At 44.1% G+C, this 22302-nt stretch overlaps 2 protein-coding genes across 2 annotated transcripts in view; one reads left to right on the top strand and one right to left on the bottom strand.

Moving 5' to 3' along the window:
- The window catches only part of smyd3 (SET and MYND domain containing 3), a 184222-nt gene extending 173984 nt beyond the window's left edge, over positions 1-10238 (bottom strand). The window contains exon 1 of the mRNA XM_036542839.1: positions 10013-10238. Within this exon, the coding sequence (XP_036398732.1) occupies positions 10013-10173 (161 nt within the window). The 5' untranslated portion in view covers positions 10174-10238. The remainder of the gene's footprint in view (positions 1-10012) is intronic.
- A 1640-nt stretch (positions 10239-11878) lies between these two features.
- On the top strand, positions 11879-19256 carry tfb2m (transcription factor B2, mitochondrial). Its single transcript, XM_036542156.1, has 9 exons — positions 11879-11995; positions 13051-13513; positions 13912-14003; positions 14714-14867; positions 15661-15809; positions 16273-16362; positions 16846-16908; positions 17664-17812; positions 18547-19256. The coding sequence occupies exons 2-9, from the start codon at positions 13069-13071 to the stop codon at positions 18734-18736; spliced, it is 1332 nt and encodes a 443-aa protein (XP_036398049.1). The 5' UTR covers positions 11879-11995; positions 13051-13068; the 3' UTR covers positions 18737-19256.
- Positions 19257-22302: the final 3046 nt, after the last annotated feature.

Below are 22302 nucleotides of genomic sequence, written 5' to 3'. Positions count from 1 at the left end.
CAAGCCTAAACAAGTCTAAATCAAATCAAGAGTTCCTGAAAGCAGACGTGCCAAGTGTTCCTGCAGGTACATGAGGTGTATTTTGCAAGAGTTCCTGGGGTGGGAGGGTGGGGGGGTGGGGGGGTAACAGATACCTAAATTCAGGCTCACCTGTGTGAATGCACAGCAGTCTTGCAGTTTGGGGTCACTGCTGCCCTGGGACAGGTTGTTCTCACACATATAGCCCAAGGTGGTCAATGTGAAATTTGGACACTGCAGTATAACTAAACAAGCAATCCCTTACCCACAGTCCCCAAACCTATACAGCTACACCCTGTTTCACCCCCCTGGTGAGGCAGTGATAGTTTGTTGACCTTTGGTGACCAGAGACCCATATGTGGGAGAGGGCGGTACCCCCACACCAGCCTACCCCCCGGTCCCCATCGCCTCCAAGACATTTCCACCCACAGCCATTAAATCCCATTAGAAACAAACACCATTACACTCAACAGAGCGGAGCAATTACGCTTATCTTTGGATTGACCCCAATTTCCTCTCCAACTCCCCCTCCAGCTTATTCAAACAAACAATGTCTAACACAAAAAAGGAAAGAGAAACAAGTTAGGGTACAGAGCAGCATCATTTTCAGAAATTACTCCACTACCTCATATTTCCATGGATGCAGTCTGTCAGAACTGTTCAGAGCAGCAGGAAGAAGCCTTCAAGGATAACCATTTGGAAGGAGAATCTGAGCTTTCCAGACACAAAACTTCACGTTTTCTGATGATTTTTATTAGAATGTGTTGATGAATAAACGCGTGACAGGATAGCACTGGACGCGGCATTCCGCTGTTTCTAAGATCTACCTCTCTTTCCCACACAGTCAGCGTTCCGTACATCACTCACCCTCCTGCTTATTTTCGTTCCCCTTCGTTGCTCATTACATTTGCATCGTGTGCTCTTATCCAGAGCACTTTACAGTTCTTACATGTTATCCATTTTTACAGCTGGACACGTTACAGAAGCAATTCGGGTTGACAACCTCACCCGAGGGTACAACAGCAGTGCCCCAAATGGGAACTAAACCAGCAAAACATTAAGTTACTTGAAGCTTTGTACACAATAATACTGCTCTGGGTTGCGGGGGGGGGGGGGGTTGGTTGGGCCATTGGTTTGTGGTTCACCCCACTATTCACTACAAAACGGAGTCATGACCATGTTCTCAACACTTTCTGCAAAATGACTGGCTGGGCAAGCACACTCATCCAGCTTAAGCCCCAATCAGGCAGCCCCCAACTTACCGAGGGCCAATGGGGTTACAGCCCTGCTGAAGGGGACAGCAAGCCAATCCCAAGCAGGGATTCAGACCCATACCATGCAGGCTGCAAGAACGGTCTGCCAACTGCTGCTGTTCTCTGCGCTCCCAATATCTCCTCTCCTCTCCCCCCCCGGTAAGTGCTATGGTAGGAAAATTAAAGTGGCCCATTTAACCTTCCTCAAGGTCATAATAAACCCCCATCAACAGCACCTGATTAGCCCTAATTGTCCAGGCCAAAAGCTCATATTCCACACATGCTACTGCTCGTGTGTGGAGGGGACTGTCACTTGTTCGCATTTGGGGATGTACTCGTGATGTCTAACACGCACACGTTCCTATGCATCTTTACTAGCCAGGTGATAAATCATGCTTCTGTTCAATCATCGAGCCGCACGATTCATCGCCCACAGCGGCCAACTGGGCACCCCTCAATGCGCCCAGCTATTAATATCCATCGACTCGCATAAAGCATACCGCATCCAAGGCATACGCTGAGAGTCCGATCGTTATGAGCCAAGGAGAGTCCGTCAAAAAGCAGCCTAGCGGATACTTACTGTACATACGCTGTTCTGATGCCATGAGGGCTTCAATCATTTTTCTGACCCTCACATCAGCCGTCACATCTAGAAGAGGCCTGAGAACTAAGGGAACAGTCTCTTGAATCAGGCATTCAGTGCGTGGCAGGAGCAAAAGTCTGAGACACTACAGCGCTCCAGGATGAGAGCTTCGTCACTCTGTGCTTCTCATCCACATTCTCCTAGGGTCATGTGACCCGCACCACTTGACTGGTTCAGGCTGAGGCACAGTGCAGGTTTGAATGCAGTGCATCCGTTGAGGCTTGCTAATTACCTGACATTTCACCGTGCTTGTAGTGCTGTACAAACTGACCTTGAGTTTCGGTGTGTGGGTTCAGAATAAAAATGAAAAAACCATATAGGGAAATTATTGGATTTTCCATCCTCACAAATACAGGGGGATATCAAGTAATTGCTTTGCTGCGGGTCTGGCTTTACATGCAATAAAGTAATTGAGTGGTGTTATGCTATCCAGCATTCATGGATTTATTCAGCTGCCACTATTGACAGTCAGCCAGAGAAACTGTTTGCACAGTCAGCATAGCACCATTTTGTTCAAAAAAAAAAAACCCACCTGAAGATGCCCTCTTTGTAGACAGCTACTTCTGCCTTCTCCCACTCTGAAGGATGTGATTTCATGCCGTGACATTTGACCTTAAGCAATTGTTTAACGAGGAAAGCAACGTTTTTAAAAGGAAAGCAACACATAAAAACTCCAACCACATAGAACACAGACCTGAAGGTCAAATTCAGGCTGGATCCAAATAGGGCCAGCTCTCAGCGCTTGTACTCATATGTATTTACTGTGAACACCTGCGACCAGTTGCACACAAAATCAATGTGACCAGTGCAGTTGCATGATGTCATAAAGACAGCTTGAGTAAACCTACCAATCACCTCACAGAATCGATATGAGCTGGAGAAATGAAGAGGGAGGAGACACTGGTGTTGAGGCAAGTGAGGGTGTGTTTATAGCATGGATCCTTCCTTCTTTGAGCTACAGTGATGTTTCCATATGAATTCATGCCACTGTCTTTATTCAGCCAGTGAACGCGGGGAAAGCCCAAGCACTACAAGTCATGTGGAGACAAACTTCATGGCTAGTCTTTAGCCCAACCGGGTCCATTGAATCAGGAGCCTACAGACGATCTGTAATCCATTTCATGGCTGAAAGAATTCAATTGCAGTGCCTTGGGAGTTAATGTGTTCGGTGGAGAAAAGGGCACCTTCCAAACACAATGAGGCACTTGTATTTTTATTGTAAAAACACCAGTTGATTTTCTTTATTGGTTTTATTTGTGTGTAATGATTTTTATATTATACACACACACACACACACACACACTGTAGAAAAGCATTTCCAGTGCATTTCCCTTGATGTCACATCTTTTTTGCACACAGCAGTCATTGTGTGGGCACACATTATGTCCTAAGCAGGCACAGTGGATATACCTCCTTAATGTAAGGGGGGGGGGGGGGGGGGGCAAATACTGCCCCTGTAAAAGACAGCACTGATCCTGCAGAGCACCCTATGGTTTCTGCAGAAGGCCGTGTATGTAGGCCCGTAATATCCAGCATGAAGAGAGCATTACGGCACTCACCGGAGCGAATTTCTCTCGATCCGCGTCCGAGCAGCTCATACCTGTGCATTACGAGGCATAATTTTAAGGAGATTTAATAAACTGCCAGCGTGCATCGCAAGGCGGAGAAAGGCGCGAAAACGAACGCAGATTAAAGGGCCCCGCATCTGTTCGGAATGGGAATCTCATTACGCAGCCGGCGCGGACGACGTGCAAATCAGAGCGCTCCCGCCCCGCATTCACCCACAGGAAGGAAAACGTGGTTTAGACAGAAAATATTGAACTTGTCCAAATTGAATATCAAGATCTGCCGGCACCCAACGCCTGGCCTGCTTATTAAAAGAACAGAAATATCAAGAAATGATTGAATGGAATATTTCGTACGTACATTTATGGGAACTACACGCGAAGGGGAGAAACGCATAAATAAGGCTAGATAATTCACATTCGAGAACAGCCTGCGGTGATTTTTTTTTTTTTTTTTTTTTTTTTTTTGAGTTCCAAGTAACTCAGAGGAGAGAACAGATTTATTCGCAAATCACAAAAAAGGCAATTTGGAGAGCTTATGTTCTGTATTGCACTGCATGCTTGTAAACGTGAATCGATTTACCCAACATTGGGGGGGGGGGGGGGGGGGAATCAAGGACTTGCATCTGTGATCACATCCACATGCTCAGCACTGAGGCCTGAATGACTACCTCTTACCCCAGGGCACGCCTAGCTTATAGTGATGACCAGGGGCAAAGCAAGCAATGTGCAAGACCAAGTCAACATCGCACCTGCTTAACTGGTGATGCTCAGCCACAGACACGAATGCACTTAGTTAATCTTAATCATTTTCAGTTTCCAGTGAGAATTGTGGGAGTTAAAGTAGATGCGCATGGTTGATTGGACATAGGTGCACAGCACACAGAGGCTCTACAACAGGCCGACAACCTGGGAATAACAGGTTCTTCAGTGTTTGACATTAAATGCCAGGCCAAGGGTTATGGGAATTGCCATTTTTTTCCTGCCAGAATGCAAATCAGATGCAGATATATAGGCCTGGATAGCACGACAACACAAACAAAAACAATGACGCCGCGATTTTCATCTCGCCTGTGTCTCACGACAACAGGGGCGAAAACCCCTTCCAGCTACACTATCAAGATCGCGTCGCCGCGCACCGACTGCGCGGGAGACAAAACAAAGACGCGGCAAGAGCGGAAGATATCTGCGCTCAGAAAACAAAAAGGAGGACAGCAGATCAGGGACGGGATTTGTAAACAAGGCTCTGATTAAACGAGACCTTTCGCTTTGGTGCAGCGTGAGAATCCGCTGCCCAAAGAATCCGTGCCGCAAACTCCGCAGAAATATATGCTATGCAAGAAAACGCAGCAACGGACAGAAGAGGCACCTTTACGCGCAGTCTGAGCTTTCAACGCAACATCCACGCACTACCCCAGCTGGCTCTTTATATTACACACAATGGTGTCATTACTACTCAATGCATGCAAAAATGTGCAGATCCCATTTCAGGTCACATTTGAAATGAACCACATTCACCTTTGTTGATATGAAAACCACAAGTCACCTTTTTTTTTTAATGCTTTTATTTTTACCCCTAAAATAATCTTTCACATGTTGAAGCACTAAATAACCACATTGGTAAAGTGTTTTCACAATCACATACAATCAACTCAAGTAAAACATGAGCAAAAACATCCACTATGAAATGCCTGAACATTGAAATTTTGCAGTAAGTGGTTTTTTATTCAAGTGAGACAAATTACGCTGGTACTGTGGAGGAACTACATTCATGTTTTTACGATTTAGAAAGCTTTATTCTCATGACTTTTTGGGCAAGATAATGTCTTGAGCTCTCTACGAAGCCACAATGATAACTGGATCACCTGGAACGACAGAATCACCTTCTCGCAATAAAGTGTTAATTACCTTAGTGGGAACAGGGGTCTAAAAAATATTGTACCAACTAACAAAATATTATCCAGGATCAAGCCAGCATCAGGCAGGACCAAAGGCATGCAGACAGAATGTTCTGTACAAAGAGCAACATGTCCCAAAGACTGGATTTAAATACAAATCTACACAAATCTATACAAATCTACAGTAACCCTACCGACTTAATGTCCATATTCGCCAAAAAGAACTTGGTGAAAAGGAGGAGATTCAGGTCCCTTAAAACTATTGGTTGTCTCCTCATATGTAAACACATACAGTTAAGCTTATACACATATAGATGTAACTGTCATTGCATAATACTTTCACAAAACAAAGCTGAGTGGCACTGATGTTTATGGGCTGAAAAATCAATTAACTCAAGAAATGGGCAACTTCAGATGAGTGTAGAAAGCTTAAGTGAAACGGGGGAAGCAATGAATTAAAAAGCAGAACAAAGCATTTGATGAATACATGCTACTTAAAAAAAAAAAAAAAAAAAACCAAAATGCTTACATTCTGATTGTGATCTGTGTAACTATTCAGTGGCCCTTGTTTCTAAATAAGCAAATGCATCCGTTTTCCATTCGAGGGCTCCGGTGTTTGTTATCCATGGGGAAAGTGGAGGTATATTTTTAGCTGAGCACAGGCTGATTGGTCTCTCAGAGTGTGAATTAGGGAGGAATGCTGTCTGACAGAGAGAGGCACATCAGCGCAATGTGGAGATGAGGCCCTTCCTGCCTCTCGGCAGCCACAGGCTGCACCCCATGGGGAAGGAACACTTCAGAGCAAAGGCTGGCGGAGAAAACGCGGACAGGCCTCTTATCCCACCACAACAGTGCAGGCGTGCACTCTCTCTCACACACACACACACACACACACACACACACGACATTACTGGCATTTAACAGTTGCTCTTATCCAGTGCAACTTACATCAGTCACAGGTTTTTACAATGTTATCCATTCATACAGCTGGATATTTATGGATGCAGTTGCGAGTTATGTACCTTGCCCAAGGGTACAGCAGCAGTGCCCCAGCGGGGGAACCGAACCAGCAACCTTTAGGGTACTAAGTCCTGCTCCTTAACCACTATGCTACACTGCCACTCCTAAGCACCTACCCACACACACATGCACCCAGTTCACCCTGCTCTCAGCTCCATCACTATGGTGATGAGCACAGGGGCTGGGATGTATTTGCGGTTGCTAGGTCAAGCACTTAGCGACCGGGCAGCAGTTGCGATAGAGAGGACAAAGAGCGTGCAGGAGGGAGAAAAGAGGGAGAGAGAGAGAGGGAGATAGACTTCGCCGGAGCAGGTTAATGTGAGGCAAAAACGGAAATGACCACAGTGACGTTCCCCGGGGGATAAGACAAGCAACCAGGACACAAATCTGGGGCAGCAAACACCGCCGCTGCCCGGCTACAACGTGAGGGGGGGCCCTCTTAGCAAAGAGTGCAACACTCATAACAGGCTGCAAGCAATGCCTTTTTTTAACCCTCTGACATACAACCTGCTGGGAGGCAATGCAGTGTGAGGGTCACAGCACTGCATTCGCAACCAGGCTGCCGGTTCAGATCCCTGGTGAGAGCTTGCTGTGCTACCCCTGAACCTGATCCATTTTAATAAATGCATAGCCATAGGAATTTGTATGTTATTATAAGTGAGCTATAATGAGGGTATGTGCTAAGCAGATAAATGTTATGCAAACAAACCCTTAGTTTCACATGCTAACGTATTATTACTTTAACTAAAGACATACGCCTATGTCTACTACAAACATTAGCTACACATAACTACAAAAAAAACATAGCAAATGACAATTGAATTTGATTATTCTACTGGTAATTACCACTCATGTATTACAGAAATAAATGGCTTGTATTCCAAACCACATTATGGTTATTTTGCCAACAGTCAAGATACACACCTAAACAGCAGACTAACACTGCCCCCTAGTGACCACAACCTTTTAACACAACCAAGTGCTCTGTGCTAATCTTTTAGGTCCAACCACAGACACACGTTATTGATCCATCTTATTCAAATCCAAGGCTTCTGCAATAGATGTAGACCTGTATATCATGTTACAAATCCTCACTTGTAAGTCGCTTTGAATAAAAGTGTCTGCCAAATGAGTGAATAATGTTACATCGCTGCAGTCAGGTCACCATGAAATGCATTATCCCAAACTACAGTATATCCAACTGATTGCATACTGACATAAAGCGGTAGTGTTATCCTGCGACTTTTCTCCATTGCACCACACACACACACACACACACACACACACACACACACACACACACACCACATCACTGTCCAGAACTGAGGTAATCCAGGAAAAGCATTTGTCTCACGCACAATGGCAATGTGTGCCATCCAACGCCACTGACCTTTCACCACTGGTGCTTCTTCATAGCAATTAAAACCACTGTAGTTCATGTAAACACCATTTCAATGTACAGCCTAAAAGGGAATCATACATGCACACTAAGATAGATAACACTTGAACATAGTCAAGTGAGTGTTAAGGTCTTACTAAGCACCAGCCAACAGTCAAGACCGCATTTCAGCCATCCAGACCAGATACCATAACTGCCCTACAAAAAAGCCAGTGAACGAGAGAGAGGAGAGACCGCTTTCTAAATCAATCACATCAGTACCCCTTTATTAATTACAGACAGAGGGGCAGTTGGAAGGGATAAAATCAATCACTGAAAATACGACCTAAAAAAAAGACCCCATCAATATGATGTGATCATTTTTAAAACTGGACCAAAACCATGTACAATTACATTGAACAGTCATGGGCATGGACTTGTGGTCAACCCACAATAACGAAGCCTTGGCAAGTCAGGTGAGAGGGGTCAGAGGTCAAACTGAGCGGCAAAGAAGGGAAAACATCTACCAAAGGACATCCGCCTAAACTTCCTTTCCACCCCCTGAATTTAGGCTCTTTTCCAACGGACTTGATCGTCGTGCCATCTGTCCAGGGGGGGTTCATCTCAAGTCTAAAGAGCTGAGAGAGTGCCTCCAAAGAGCCACAGCATGAATCCTTAACGAAGCCAGTCACTTCCAGTTCCAGGGAATGCATGTTATTCCACTTACACTCCCAACTACCTAGGGCATTGTGGGTAAAAGGGGGCTGTCCTCAGATTTCCTGACATAGAGGCTTGTAGATTGTAGAGTCGAGGATCCCACAAGCATTAGTACTTCCACAGACAAAAAAAGCTCTGCCGCTCGCCCACTTCATCCTTGATATGAGCTGCAGAAAACCACAGAGAGAGAGCTGGTTACGGATGTCATGTTTCCAAATGGGACAGATCTGTGAAGGTTCTATGACCTGATCACGAGTCTCACTGTACTAACTGGACAACCCCAACACCACAGGAACATCTGTCGGTAAACCAGACATGGTAACTCAGTGCAGAGTAATAGAAGGCTAAGGCTACCAGAGGCACCTCCCTCCTGTAATACCTATTACATAACATAATTCCTATTATTTAGCCAATCACATACTATGTTGACCACCGCACAGCTTGTAACAGCTCAGTGTCAGTCATGTATTAGCATATATGAAAAACAGAAATTTATTTATATTATGTAGCTGCCACCACAGAAACAACTTCCTACAAGACTAACAACCGTGGTTGTTGCTTTCCACTTGAAACCACACCTTGTGAACCTGACACTGGTAATTCTAATTGAGGAGGGACATGTAACCACATTTGGGCACTGTGAGGAGATGGTCACTCACCTTAAGCCTACACTTAACAGGAGCCACAGCTGGTCTCCTGAGGCAAAGCCAACAGCTCCATTTGACGACCCTCCAACATTGCTGACCAATGCTTCGAACAACCTTTCACTCCAGTTCTGCCGTTCCTGTCCCCCTGGTCCTGCGCTTCAGTTCACTCAACCCCTCTCCGGATTGCAATCGCACCCGTCTGTATATTCCCCTGGCACCGAGCCCGGTTCCGTCGTTCGTCGAGAATGCGGACAAGTACTTCAAAAGTAGTGCCAATCACCATCCGTATGTATAGTGCATTGTGATGCTTAATGGAGTCATTGTGAAAGTGTCGAAATTATGACAGCAGGTACGCACGGAATGCTACACTTTCATTGCTGCAGTCATCAGGTTCCTGGGGAAACTGGACATGCATTTGCTGGGGGATGGGATAATTTGATGGACACACACCTGCAGATGTTTTTGGCAGCGAACACCCGACAACTTTAGATCGAAAGCTTAACGTAACAAGAATGTTTAGACGTCCTTTCTGAAGCGAAGCTAGCGAGCTAGCCATGCAAATTGTTAGTTTTGTTGCTATACGTGATAATGGCATCAAGCTAGACGCATGTGGGCGCTTCCCTGCCTGTGAAAGGAACCAATAACTTGAACTTCCATGTTGATTATTCTCCGTGCATCTTCCATTACTGTGGGGTATTTAACTTCTCTCCATTATGATTTGTATGTCATGTAGATTGGAAATCCGCAGACAACTTTTCACTGATATCCACAATTGCTCGACCATCGCAGCTGCAAAACGCTCTGAAGCGTTGCAGTCACATCGCTTAGGACCAGCGAGCTACCCGTCTATCGGACTACACCTGGACAACCTACCTTGAAAGGCAGTTTTCACATGCAGCTTTCAGTTGCTTCTTTGAAACGCAGCAAGCAAAAGGTTCCGCTGAAAAGACCAATTCTCCGGCTCTGAGCATATTAACAGCGAACAATCCTTCCCCCTTCCCAGGGCTACAGCGTCGTGCAAATCTTCGCGCCATGTTCCGTAGTACAGTCGATTGTGGAGAAACACACGTGGGTATGTTCACCAATATATTAGCCAGGATGCAGCCATCAGAGTCATGTCATATGACTTCGCACGACGTCACGTGGGTCTGTTTCAAATCCTGGTTAAGTTCCGCCTCTTTGAGGCCCCTATCGACAGGAGAAAGGACGAATCAAAGGCGATCCTATCGCTTAAAGAGAACGACAGACCTCGTGGCCTGACATAAAATGTACGCGACTCTAAAGTTGCAACACACAGCAGACACGACATAAGCGGACACCGCTGACGACACCACATGAAGCAGCCGAAGTCGATTCAAATAAAATACAATGTGATGTGATATGTGGCGATACGTTTCCTGTCGAACTAACAGCAAAATCATCGTCTCCATCAGATGGCAAACACTGACAGTTGTGTACACCTTTCTGTTCGAGTGTTTCTGGAAGCTATGGTTTTGCTTACAAAATATGTCCAACTCATTACTGCGATGATTGTATGTAGTAGTGCAAAGAAAGCTCACAAGCTTCAGTTTACAGGGTGTCACATTTTCAGGAGTTGCTGTTACAAAGAAAAGGCTAGCCATTTACAACATACACAATAAGCAAAGAAAGGACCAACTTTAACAGTAACAGCACTGTAAAGGTACAGGGCTACCTGTCTGAAAACAATGCAGAAAGAGACATTGTGAGAACCCTGTAAATAGGGAGACGCAAAAAGCAAAAGGACACCACACAACCACGTCACAAAAACAGGAACAGCAGAAAGTGAGGACTTTACTGTTGCACCAAGTGCATATGCATTAAATCCATCCACAGACCACCAAATGCACAATGAGTGGAAAAAGCCAGGCAATATCATGGTGGAAATAGTCTGATTCTGCATGTCCTATTTATCTAGCACTTTACAACCTTATTGTCAAGCAGCTGTACTGAGCAGTGGGCAGCGCCAAGTGGCTCAAGCCAGTTGGAGAAGTTGTGACAAGGAGCATGACTCAAGACACAAAGAGGTTTGATTCAAAGAAAATAACATTACCATTCACCATTACATGAGGAGACCCAGGGCATACAAAACAGGCTTGGGCAAGACTACATACACTAAGCATCACAACTCAAAGCTGAGCAAAGCCATGACCAAAGTGCAGGGCTTAAATAACAGGGAACACAGGTATATATAAAAAAAACTAATCAACACAGGTGAAAGACATTAACTAAATGAGACAGAGAACACAGGAAGGTATGTCGCCATCTGGTGGCCTACCTGGGAAACAGCAGTTACATGCCTGACAGAAGTTGGGATAAATGCTTTGACTCCAACATTTCAGAACTTGTGCAGTGTGTCTGCCCAGACTCAATTGATTTAAACTCATACACTATGTATCATTCACTTGCAGTTCACTTGTTTGTGATTTTCAGCAATAGTAACGCGAGTCCACAGTTTTAGTGGGGCTAGTGGGGTGTTATCAATTCTCGAAGTCGTGTTTCAGCATGATGACAAGGAATGATATCTAAGAGCGGGTATATTTGAATATAGCTAATTAATCCAAGAGCAATTCTTTTTCTGAATGTGGTGTTTCAGCTCGATAACGAATAAGTCATGCAGTTACCAGTGCGAGTTGAAGAAATCGCATTTTATGGGGGCCGGCGACATAATGTCACGTGATTTTGCCAGAGGTGTCCGCTTCGGCTCTGAGTTGTAAAATCATCTGGGGTCAACAACACGCGTGTTCAATGTCACCACGATAAACGGGTACAGGACAGGATGAATCCTCAGGTGTATTTGTGATCGGAAGATCACAACGGGCTACACAGTAGACAAAGGTATAGTCTTTTCAAATTCGCCTTTGCATTTTTGATGATTTGTTATAACCAGCATTTGCTAAATTTCGTACGTTAGTCCAACTTGCTTGCTAGCTAGCTGGCTTGCTAACGTTATATCAGATGAACGTGGACATAGCTAGCAAGACGTTACGCACTAGCCATGGTTCAGTGTTGTATCTACAATTTTTATCAAGCTGTTTTACCAGTTACTGAGTTTAACCTAATATAATTCGCTAATATCGCTTGCTAAGTTGTCGATAGTTGGTCCTAATCAGAATGTAAATCCATAATGCTGCATTTCACCAGCTAACGTTAGTTGCTAACATGCTGAACGCCACTGGTAATGTTCGAAGAAAATAACCGACAGATTTATGGTTGCATAACGGACAGCAATTTAGCTAACCTTGTGTGTTCAGGAAATTTCTGCTTATTGTACACAAACTGATTCCATGTATGCATCCTGCGATCAAACCCATAGTTTGCTAGCTAATGTTAGCCTTCTCCCCACGCGTGATTAAGCTGTATCTGCTAATATTATGCATTCGCATGAGACTGGAGGCAATATAGACGACATTTGCTGTATAGATCTACAGTACTGTCCTTACATCGGTTTACCTTTTTGGGGGAAGTGTGCTTATACGGTAGCTTGCCGTCCGCATATAATCGGATGGTAGCTGACGTAGTTATTTACAGCGCGCACAGTGTGGAGTCAAATGAAATTCAGTACATTCTGTTCTCGCTAACGGGCTAACGCTAGCGCTGCACTTTTAAGTGATATAGCGACGCAGAACCTGAGTAGTTATAGATATTGTTCACCTGAATACATTTTCATGTGTTCAACACGTTGTTGTCTTCTAACTCAAGCACATAGAAATTAGCATGTGTTTCACTCCAGGTATCTGTTTGGAAATGCGTTTGGCAGGAGTAGGTCCCTTTAAACGCACCCAGTGCGACAGTGTAATGTAGACGCGGGGCAAACGCTAGCTCTCACTAACGATTTAGGGGAAGAAGAATTTATGACAGCGGCTGATTTCTTTACCGTTTTATCTCGGCAGGCACGGAACTACATCACCATGTCTTCACGTTGCTGCAGAGTGCTGGTTTTGGCCGTGAAAGCGACTTGCGGCCAGCCAGCAGCAGCGGGGCCCCTGTTCGGGCTGCCCGCATGTACCCACACCGCTGCCCTCACGCAGACGCGGTCGTACGCCGTGGACTCGCTGACGACCGGCGCCTGGAGAACGCAGGTCCAGCAGGGCAAAGCCGAGCGCACAGCGTCGGACACCGGGCTAACCCAGAGGAACCTGTCCGCGGTGGCCGGCGCCCTGAAAGGCCACTGCCGCCCGCTGAGCAGGTACGACTTCCTGGACCTTGGGGAGGTGGAGGAGAACACCCGCAAGGCGATGACGTGCAGAAGCCTCCGGAGGTTCATCATCGATCCTGCCCTGGCCAGGCAGGTGGCTCGGCACCTGGAAGGTGACCTGGCGGACAGCAACGCCGTTATCTTCGAATGCAACCCTGGTACGTTGGGGGTTCTCACCTGCTCCTGAAAAGTTCTTAGTCTGTATGTGTTTTGATGTGTTAGTATGTGTTTTGGTTAGGTTTTTCTGTGCATGTATGTTTGTCCGTGTGTTTATGTTTGTATACATGTGATTGTGTGTATGAGTGTTTGTTTGTGTGCAGGGGGCTGTGAACGTGTTTGTGTGCGAATGTGAATTTTTGCATATGTGTGGGAGTGTGGGTATTAGTGTGTCTGAGTGTGTGTGTGTACGTGCTTTTGTGTAGTGTCACAGTTGTCATTCTGTGCTGTTGAAGGCAAAGGAAGAATTTCATTGTACAGGGAACTTGTTTCTTTACTGTGCATATGACAATAAACTTTGAACTTGAACTTGATTCTGTGCTGTTGTGTGTTTGCCAAGGCCCTGGGGTTCTGACCCGTACGCTGCTGAACTGCGGCGTGCAGAGACTGGTGACACTGGAGAGCGATAAGTCCTTCCTCCCAGACCTCCAGGTGAGCGCCGCCCCTCCGACCCCAGCACAGGGTGTCACCTTCAGATACAGTCAAATTTCGAGTCACTTCTGGGTCTCTGGAGTGGCCCGGTTGGTCAAGGAGCTTGTCAAAAGAGCAGACTGTCTGACCATCACTGGGTCGGTCATATCTTCTGGTATTTGCCACCTTGTAGTGTACATTATAACTTATAAAAAAAGAATATATGTGTTTTGTACACTTATGAGAAAGAATGCATCTGAATGTATCGCATGATTGGGTACTTTCCACTTCAGTGCTCCTGTACAAATTGGGATGTGATGGTGAGTCAAAGCAGGATGTATCAGTAGGGAAGTCATGGTGGGGAACAAAATGAGGAATGAGAAATTTTTAAAACTCTGAGCCACTTCTGCAGCTAGATGAATAAAATTCAGGTCAAAGGCCACAAAGTGTGATATAAACCAAAGCAATGTACTGGCTGTCTGTTGCAGTCCCACCAAGGTGCATGAAACGAGTAAAACTGGCTGGTAAAAAAGCTCAGCTCCACTTGGGGGATAATGAAGATGAAAGGTTCAAATTATATATTTAAATACATAATTGGAATAATACATAAAAGCCCTTATCAGGGTCATGCAGTGTTACACGAGCCTGTTAGCTCACCTGCCAGTTGGCACGTTGTTGATCACACTTTGAGTGGTACAGGCATTCTCACTGGTGTGTGCTGTTTCCCGAAGGCTCTGGAGAGCAGTCTGGACGGGCAGCTGGAGGTGGTGCACTGCGACTTCTTCAAGCTGGACCCCATTGGTCTCGGCACCATGCGGCCCCCAGCCATGTACTCAGAGAAGCTCTTTGATGACCTGGGCATCTCCGAGGTGCCCTGGACAGCAGGTGAGGGGCGAGGGGCGAGGGGCAGCTGTCCAGCAGAGGATGTGCAAGTGGACATGACAGTGACTCATTCAGTCACTGCACAGTGTTGTCACTCTGGATTGGCTAAGCAGAAGGAAGCTCGAGTTATTACTGATCTTATGGCACCCTAATAACACAGACGACCTGTGTATGTAATGGTCCACTGGTATTTCTTTGTAGGAAAATCCTATCCAGCTACGAATGTACTTTGCTTATAAATGGTAACATTATTTTCAGTTTAGGACTAGAAAGTGACTGAACCTTATTGCGTCCTGTAGGTCTCTCATAAAAACTTAAATGTTAAATGTCAGAAATGGTGTACAGATTCCTTTAAGTAGAATCATAATGTCACATTTTGTCATCATACCACTTGTGCTGTTGTTCACTTAAACCAGTAGCAACAGGTAGTCTCACAAAATGGGAACTAATATGCTGTGCCTTCACACTGAGTCTTATACCAGCAATTGCAGTAACCCCATATGAGTTCTTGAGCACTGGATATCTGCTCCATTCTTGTAAGCAGCTTGTTTTAGTCTGTGGGAGTTCAGTTGATGTCTTAAGTTGTATTGTTTTCAGTCTTGTAATTATCTAGGATCTTGTTTTGCAATTCTAGTGACCACAGTTTAGTTGTAGTCTGTGGGGGATGCAGTGGTTGTATTTGTGTACCCGTGCTGGTTTTCAGCTGTGTGTGATTGATGTTGAAACTGCCTGCATTTCAGATTGCTCCCTGGTGGATGATGTAGAATGTTTATCCTGTATTGTTTTCTGCACTCAGATGTTCCGGTGAAGGTGGTGGGGATTTTTTCCCAGAGGAACGAGAGGAGTATGCTGTGGAAGCTGATCTATGCCCTGTACGAGCGCTTGTCCATCTTCCGCTATGGCCGTATAGAGATGATCATGTTCATCAGTGAAAAGGAGTATTTGGTGAGTTGGACAGACAGTACCACCCACTGGCTTCTTGCGGTAACTGTAGGGAGCTGCAGGGTTGGGAGAGCCTTGCCCTAGGAGGGCAGGAAGCATACGTTTACCTCCCTCAGCACAAAAGCAAGAGAATTTGAGTGCTAATAACTTCTGTGTTTCAGTCTGCATTTATACATTTAGCAGTTGCTCAAAGTCACTTGCAAAGCTATGGAAAGAAGTGCATGTAATATAGTTCCATGTGCAACCGTCCTGCTTTCATTGCACTGAAGTGAAGTTTGAAAATACCTGTGGCTAGGTGTGCTTTAGTTTGAGGTTAGGCTTCTCGCTCAAATGGGTGTCTGGGCTTTTCCCCCTTCAGGGCCTCTAGTCTCTTGCCTTATCTTCAGGAATCTTTTTTTTTTTTTCTTCATTTCAAACCAGTGACATCATGAATTTGGAGTTAAACTGTGTTGTTGTTTCTCCTTAGAAACTTATGGCCAGACCAGGAGACATGAACAACTACCAGGCCTTGAGTGTACTAATGCAGATGGCTTGTGATATTCAGCTGCTCCACAAGGTGAGAGGGGGGGTAGGAGGGGCTCTGAACGAACTCCAACTCCCATCATCCCCTACCTCTGCAGTTTGACCCTTTCCCTGTGAGATGCGTGTCAGTTGTATGGATACAGACGTCCTCATCTCGGGGACCTTGCGTTCTGGTGCATTCTTCCATACTGATGCAATTCAGAAGACCAGGAGATGTGTTTGACTTGTACTCTATTAATGAACAAGATCATATTTGCAAAAGCACCAAAAAGAAATGTGGAGTACAGACCAGTTTTTGAAAGCTTTAAAAATGGTCTGCTAAAATATTCAGGTAGTGCGCAATATTTCTTACAGATTGAGTTCTCAACTTTTAATCCCAGAGATGTAGTTGAGCTCAATCGTTTTGTGGGAAAATGCAGTATTTTGGAAATGTGGCAATATGCCCTCTTGTCTGACATACAGGTTTCTAAATCTTAAATTTCTGTTTGTTTTTTTTTTTTTTGTTGTCGTTCTCTAGGAGCCTTGGGAATCTTTTGTGACGACTTCCAAGCATGGTGGAATGGCAATTCCAAGGAGTCGGGTGAGTGGAGGCTTCTGGGCCATATTTCCAGTGACAGTTTATAGAATGAAAGCAACTATGTAGGAAGCTTGCTATGACTGTAGTGTTGAGTTTGAGCCCAAGGAAGGAATATTTTTATCCTTTATGCAAAAAAGAAGAGATTTGGATGTTTCATGAGGCTCTACTTTAAGTCAGCCCAAGAATGTGAGCTCTGTTGTCAAGGAGATGCTGGCAATCAGGCGTGAGACGTCAGGTTTGTTGCACTAATGCTTGTTGGTTCATTTTTATTAAACCACAGCACACAGTGGTTATGAGGTAGATGTCAGTCGAGAAATCCAGTCAAAAAACTGACTGGGTGTCTTTAAATGATCAGCTTTTTTTGAAGCAGAAATTCAAGTTTCTGTGTTGGCGTAAAGCCAGCTTGTGTTGTAGACTGGAGGGGGATGGTCGAGTTGGAGGCTTGCAGGATAAAGCATAGAAGGCTCAGTTATGCACATTAACAAAAAAAAATTACAGACTTACGTTTTTTACTAATAGCAGTACTAATTTTTGTTTGTAATTCATTGATAAAATCATATAGCCACGTTACAACATATTGATTTACACGTTAGCTGTATAAGATTCTACCTTTCTATTTCTGTTATATTTCTACTCTGTTCTGATGTCATTTACATGGGATTTTAGTGTTGCCTAGTAACTCGGTTGTCCTCCAGTGCTCCAGTGTTTTTAGTGCAAAGGCAAATGACACAGTGTACGCTGTCGTTTCTCCCTGGCAGGTCCCGAATGACCACCTGTGCCTGGTGAGGCTGACCCCCCGCCCGGGCCTTTTTACCTCCGGCCTCACAACTGACAACGCCTCCACCCTGATCATGATGATCAAGCAGTGCATGGCCAAGAGGAAGGCCCGTCTGCTGGACCGGCTCAAGTGAGTGGCCGTTGCCGTGCCGACGGTGCTCACTGCAGTTTGTCAGAGCGTTATGTAGAACTCATACTTTGTCATTTATTTACAAGAATAGTCTTGGAAATTATTATCTGCATTTATAAGAACAGTCCAAATTCAAGTCTTACTTAAGTGTTTTAAAGCCTGATGGTGGTTAACTCTTGCGTTTGAGAGCTGGATAGCATCACATAAGCTCAGCATCACAAAGAAACTCAAAAGATGTTTTAGTGTGTAAATCCAGGCTTGCAGTTCTGTAGCTTTGCTTGTTGTATGAATCTAAAATACACAGTGTAAAACACTTCACAATATCCTCATTCATTCCCCATCTCGCTTTGTACAATGGGGAGCCAGTGAAGCTTTAAAAGTATACTTGCCTTATTTCTAAAGCATTTGTTAGTCTGGCCACAGATCTCATACCATCATCGCACTAGGATAGTGCATTTAAGGTGGTCACATATGTATTGATCATACATGTCTTTACTATGTACTCTGGACACATGCATGAAAGTAGATCAGAAATTATCATTAATTTAATTTTAATAGTAATTGTTATGATGTATGAATATTTTAGTTGACATTTAACAAGACAACTCGTGGATCTCTGTATTTTGGCTGTCCAAACAAATGGATCTATATATAACATGTATTTCTAGTTGTATTTTAATGGTGAGACTGTCCCCTTTGCTTAGACCCTCACATCCCCCTCTTCTCTCTCACAGTGCCTGGAGTCCGGAAAGCGGATCAAAGATCCTAAAGGAGATGGACCTGCTGGATGACACCCTGACGGGAAGCGTGTACCCAGACGAGTACAAACACCTCTTCCGACTCATAGACAAGTCTGAGGAATTCAGCCAAAGCTGGTTGTACGAGGAGATCCTGGAGAACACCAAGACCACAAGCCTCATGTGACAGTTCTGGAAGAGCGCAGCAGAATTCAGAAGTGTTCCAGAGCAGAATTCATGAGAATGTTCCTAAAGAACACTCTTCACATGAGTGTTCCTAAGAATCAAGGTTCACATCAGTCTTCCTGAAGAAATGAATTCACATTTTTGTTCCTAAAGAACAGAATTCAGGTTTCTTTTCGTGAAGAACAGAAGTCATGCAAATGTTCCAATAAACACACAGGCTCCTGTGACATGAACTTAAGAACACAGGATTCACGCTCTTCCTAAAGAACAGAATTCACTCTAATGACCCAGAAGAACAGATATCCGGTGAATGTTCTGGAAGAACCGAAATCACATGAATGCTCTTTAAAAAAATCACAGGCTTTTTGTGACAGTTCTTGAGGAACAAAGGCCTCATATGTGTCATAGGACAAGGTCATGGGTCATAGGTGACAAAGGCCAATCAAGATGTGTGAGGTGTTTGTTACTGTCTAGCTTTCTCAGCTCTGAATTGCTTTGTGCATTATTGCACACATTTTACATTGTTGTAAAAAACAACTAAAAACATAATTTAGATCTAAAAAAATACAATCAGCCATTCATGGACTAATGTTGCTAAAGCAGCACACACAGTCATCAGGACATACAGCCCAATGCCTGTATAGTTGTTTTTTTTAAATACTACATGTAACTGGTGTACATACAATGTATAGGGATATCATTTCAATGGTGAAAGAGGAGACTTTGTAAAACATAAAGTAAGCATAATGTCTAAATGCATTTACCTCAGTTCATCTTTGAAATCCACTGAAATTTAAGAGTGCTTATTGTATGATAATCGTTTATGTTTTGGAACAATATCTTACATATGACCATGAAAACCTTAGAAGAAACCACTGATGTCATTGAGCATTTTGGAATAATTGTATAATTCATATAACATGTAAATCAACTTTGTGAAACCATGTTATTGGGAAGCTAAGAAGGCTCTAAGCCAGGGTTTTTCATTTGCATACAAATCTGTTTGCAGCAAATTAAAAATAAAGCCATATTTGTATTATACCAATGAATGCATCCAATTAATGAATATAGAATATAGAATTTAGCCTGTGTGTGTGTTCCATTCTACAGTGACTTTGCAGGTCTGAACTAGATGCAATGATTAACATTTGGGTTCACTTACATGTAGGACATGGAGCCTGTTTCAGAGTGATCCAGAAATCATATGTAAGTAAAAGGAAAAAAAACAAAATGGAAACTTGGATTGCAACAGCTAAGTAAATTGTTATAGATGACTAAAGACATATCTATTACCATGCCTACCATTTCATAATCAGTACCTGATTATGAAAATAATATATGCTCCCCCGGGAGCATATATACTGTAACAGTCACATTTATAATATAAATGAACCCACTACTATGTTTGGCTGAGGGGGAGGGGGTCTCTTTTTAGTCTTAAAAGGATTTCGTTTTCATATTAGTGCTAGTACCAGCTACTGATAACTGGCTTCGTAAAGTGATTGTGTAAAATTTAATCACAACTACAGCCAAAAGAGACTTATGTAAGTGACTTTGGGGTGGTACTGAAACATCTCAATAATTAAATTACCAGTTAAGAATTTTCTGTTCGGTATCTGAGCTTTAACCCGTTTTAATGCTGTACCAGACTAACTTGGCCTGTGCTGGTGCATTGTATTATCACAACGCATAAAGCTGCACACAGTGGACTACAGCGGGAAACCGCAGTGTAGACTGCAGTGCTTCACAATGAAAGGTCTTTAACTGAACAGGTGAGTCGGTACATTGCAACACTGTGCTATGGCAGTCAAGCAGATAGGTATCGTTGAATCATTTAGTATGGTTTAGATGGACCTTGATTCAGTACGGTATTTTTCTCTCATATATGTACAAGGCGTCATGAATACGTCAAATAAATGATTGGCAACTACAATTTAAATGTGAATTAAACTTAAGTAGGCCTATATATAATAAGCGTCCTTTGCTCTGTTCGTCCGAAAGATGGCAGTCGCCGCTATGCGTGGGATACGTGGAGCGCTTCCGTGGGTAGCTCCGACCTGCAGCCGCACTATTCCCGCAATATCTGCGGTGTCCAATGAAGCTTAAGGTCGGAGATGGCCCGGATAGGAGACAGGAAGCATCCTCCGAACGGCCGGGGACCCCATTCTAGCTGCGATATTTAATAAGCGTGTATACATCTGCTGTACTGCACTGGATCGCTAGCTAAAGAAAACCCGTAACCGCACCACTGCAACCGTAAGTACATAATGTACAAATGTATGTGGCAAGCGTGCATTAATAATTTTACGGCGTCATGTGCTTATTGACAGTCTGCTGGATGCGAGCGAGTGTGCCTGGTAGCTAGCTCTCTAAGCTTCTTAACTGATGCCTGCTTTGGAAGCGTCAGGTAACCAGCTTGATAGTTTGATTGGCTTAGCTATCAAGCAGAAACTCTAGCTAATGAAAGGTAGCTAGCTAGTTTGCTTGCTACCTTGATATTTCCGAACCAGGCACTGTAAAATAGACAGCATTTTTATGCTAGCTAGCGGGAGAGTCTAGCTGTTCAGTAACGTTACGGGGGGTTTCACTTTCACTGGAAAATCGGGGTCTCAAGCCGTTTTACAGGGTCTCAAGTCATTTTGCACAACTGGCAGACCCCTGATTAAATCCTACGGGCATAGCATAGTACCATGCAGGAGCAGCTAGCCTGGCTGCCAACCGAGGAAACAATCCGACCCCCTGTGTTTCGATTTCACGTGTTAGCCACGTTAGTTATGTGAGCATGCCGGCCTGCATTAACACGGTAGTCAAGCTAAGTGCCTAGCCAAATTACAACTACTTGTAAAACCCATGCTTGCTAGCATTGACAGCTAGCCAGTCACTGCTATCGCGACCTGTCAAAATGCGGCAGTTAACGTTAGCTTGCTATCGTACCACCGCCAACTTGGAAAGATCGCCAGACAAGTATATTGCATGATAGAGATCAATGAAAAAGAGCAATTTAACATACACTGTTTGAAATTTCCATTTAAGAGACAGTGTGGCATACAAAATTACTGATACTTGTATTTGGGGTATTTTAGGGTATTTTGTTCTCTCACACGCCTACCTCAGTGTAAGTGGTGCTGTAAGCCCTTTGGCTGGTTGGTACTTTGGTGCCCGGGGACGGAAAGAGCAGAGTGCATGTCAAATTCTACTTAAAGCAAGTTATTGGACTGATTAAAAGATGTGTGCATGGACCCACCTCAGCATACTAACCTCCATCTAAAGTTAGTAGGAACTGGGATGTCTGGTAGCTGTACATTAAGCTGTTTCCATTTCTGGAGGAGCCTTATTAGCTAATATGAAATCTGGTAAGTCTCGGTTAGGATACAGATTATTTTTTTTTTGCAGCAGCTACAACAACAGTGTAATAGTACCAGGTAAGTGGATAATGGTAATGGTAGACCTTTTAAAATTGGCATACTGATAAGTTCACTGACAGAAGATCCGCCTGACCTGTTGTGAATCAGAGAGAGTCATCTTTGCATTTCATTAAGTGGGGTTTCCTGGTCTATGTTCAAAGCA

This window comes from Megalops cyprinoides, chromosome 12, assembly GCF_013368585.1.
Source record: "Megalops cyprinoides isolate fMegCyp1 chromosome 12, fMegCyp1.pri, whole genome shotgun sequence".
NCBI classification, from domain to species: domain Eukaryota; kingdom Metazoa; phylum Chordata; class Actinopteri; order Elopiformes; family Megalopidae; genus Megalops; species Megalops cyprinoides.
The sequence above is the reverse complement of the archived record's forward strand: the minus strand, read 5'-3'. Positions and strand labels throughout refer to the sequence as shown.

Bases quoted from the DNA above. Each gene is read 5' to 3' on its own strand.
- tfb2m (XM_036542156.1), top strand. From the start codon at position 13,069: ATGTCTTCACGTTGCTGCAGAGTGCTGGTTTTGGCCGTGAAAGCGACT. The intron at 13,514-13,911 runs GTACGTTGGGGG...GTGTTTGCCAAG, and splicing joins TATCTTCGAATGCAACCCTG to GCCCTGGGGTTCTGACCCGT. The intron at 16,909-17,663 runs GTGAGTGGAGGC...TCTCCCTGGCAG, and splicing joins TGGCAATTCCAAGGAGTCGG to GTCCCGAATGACCACCTGTG.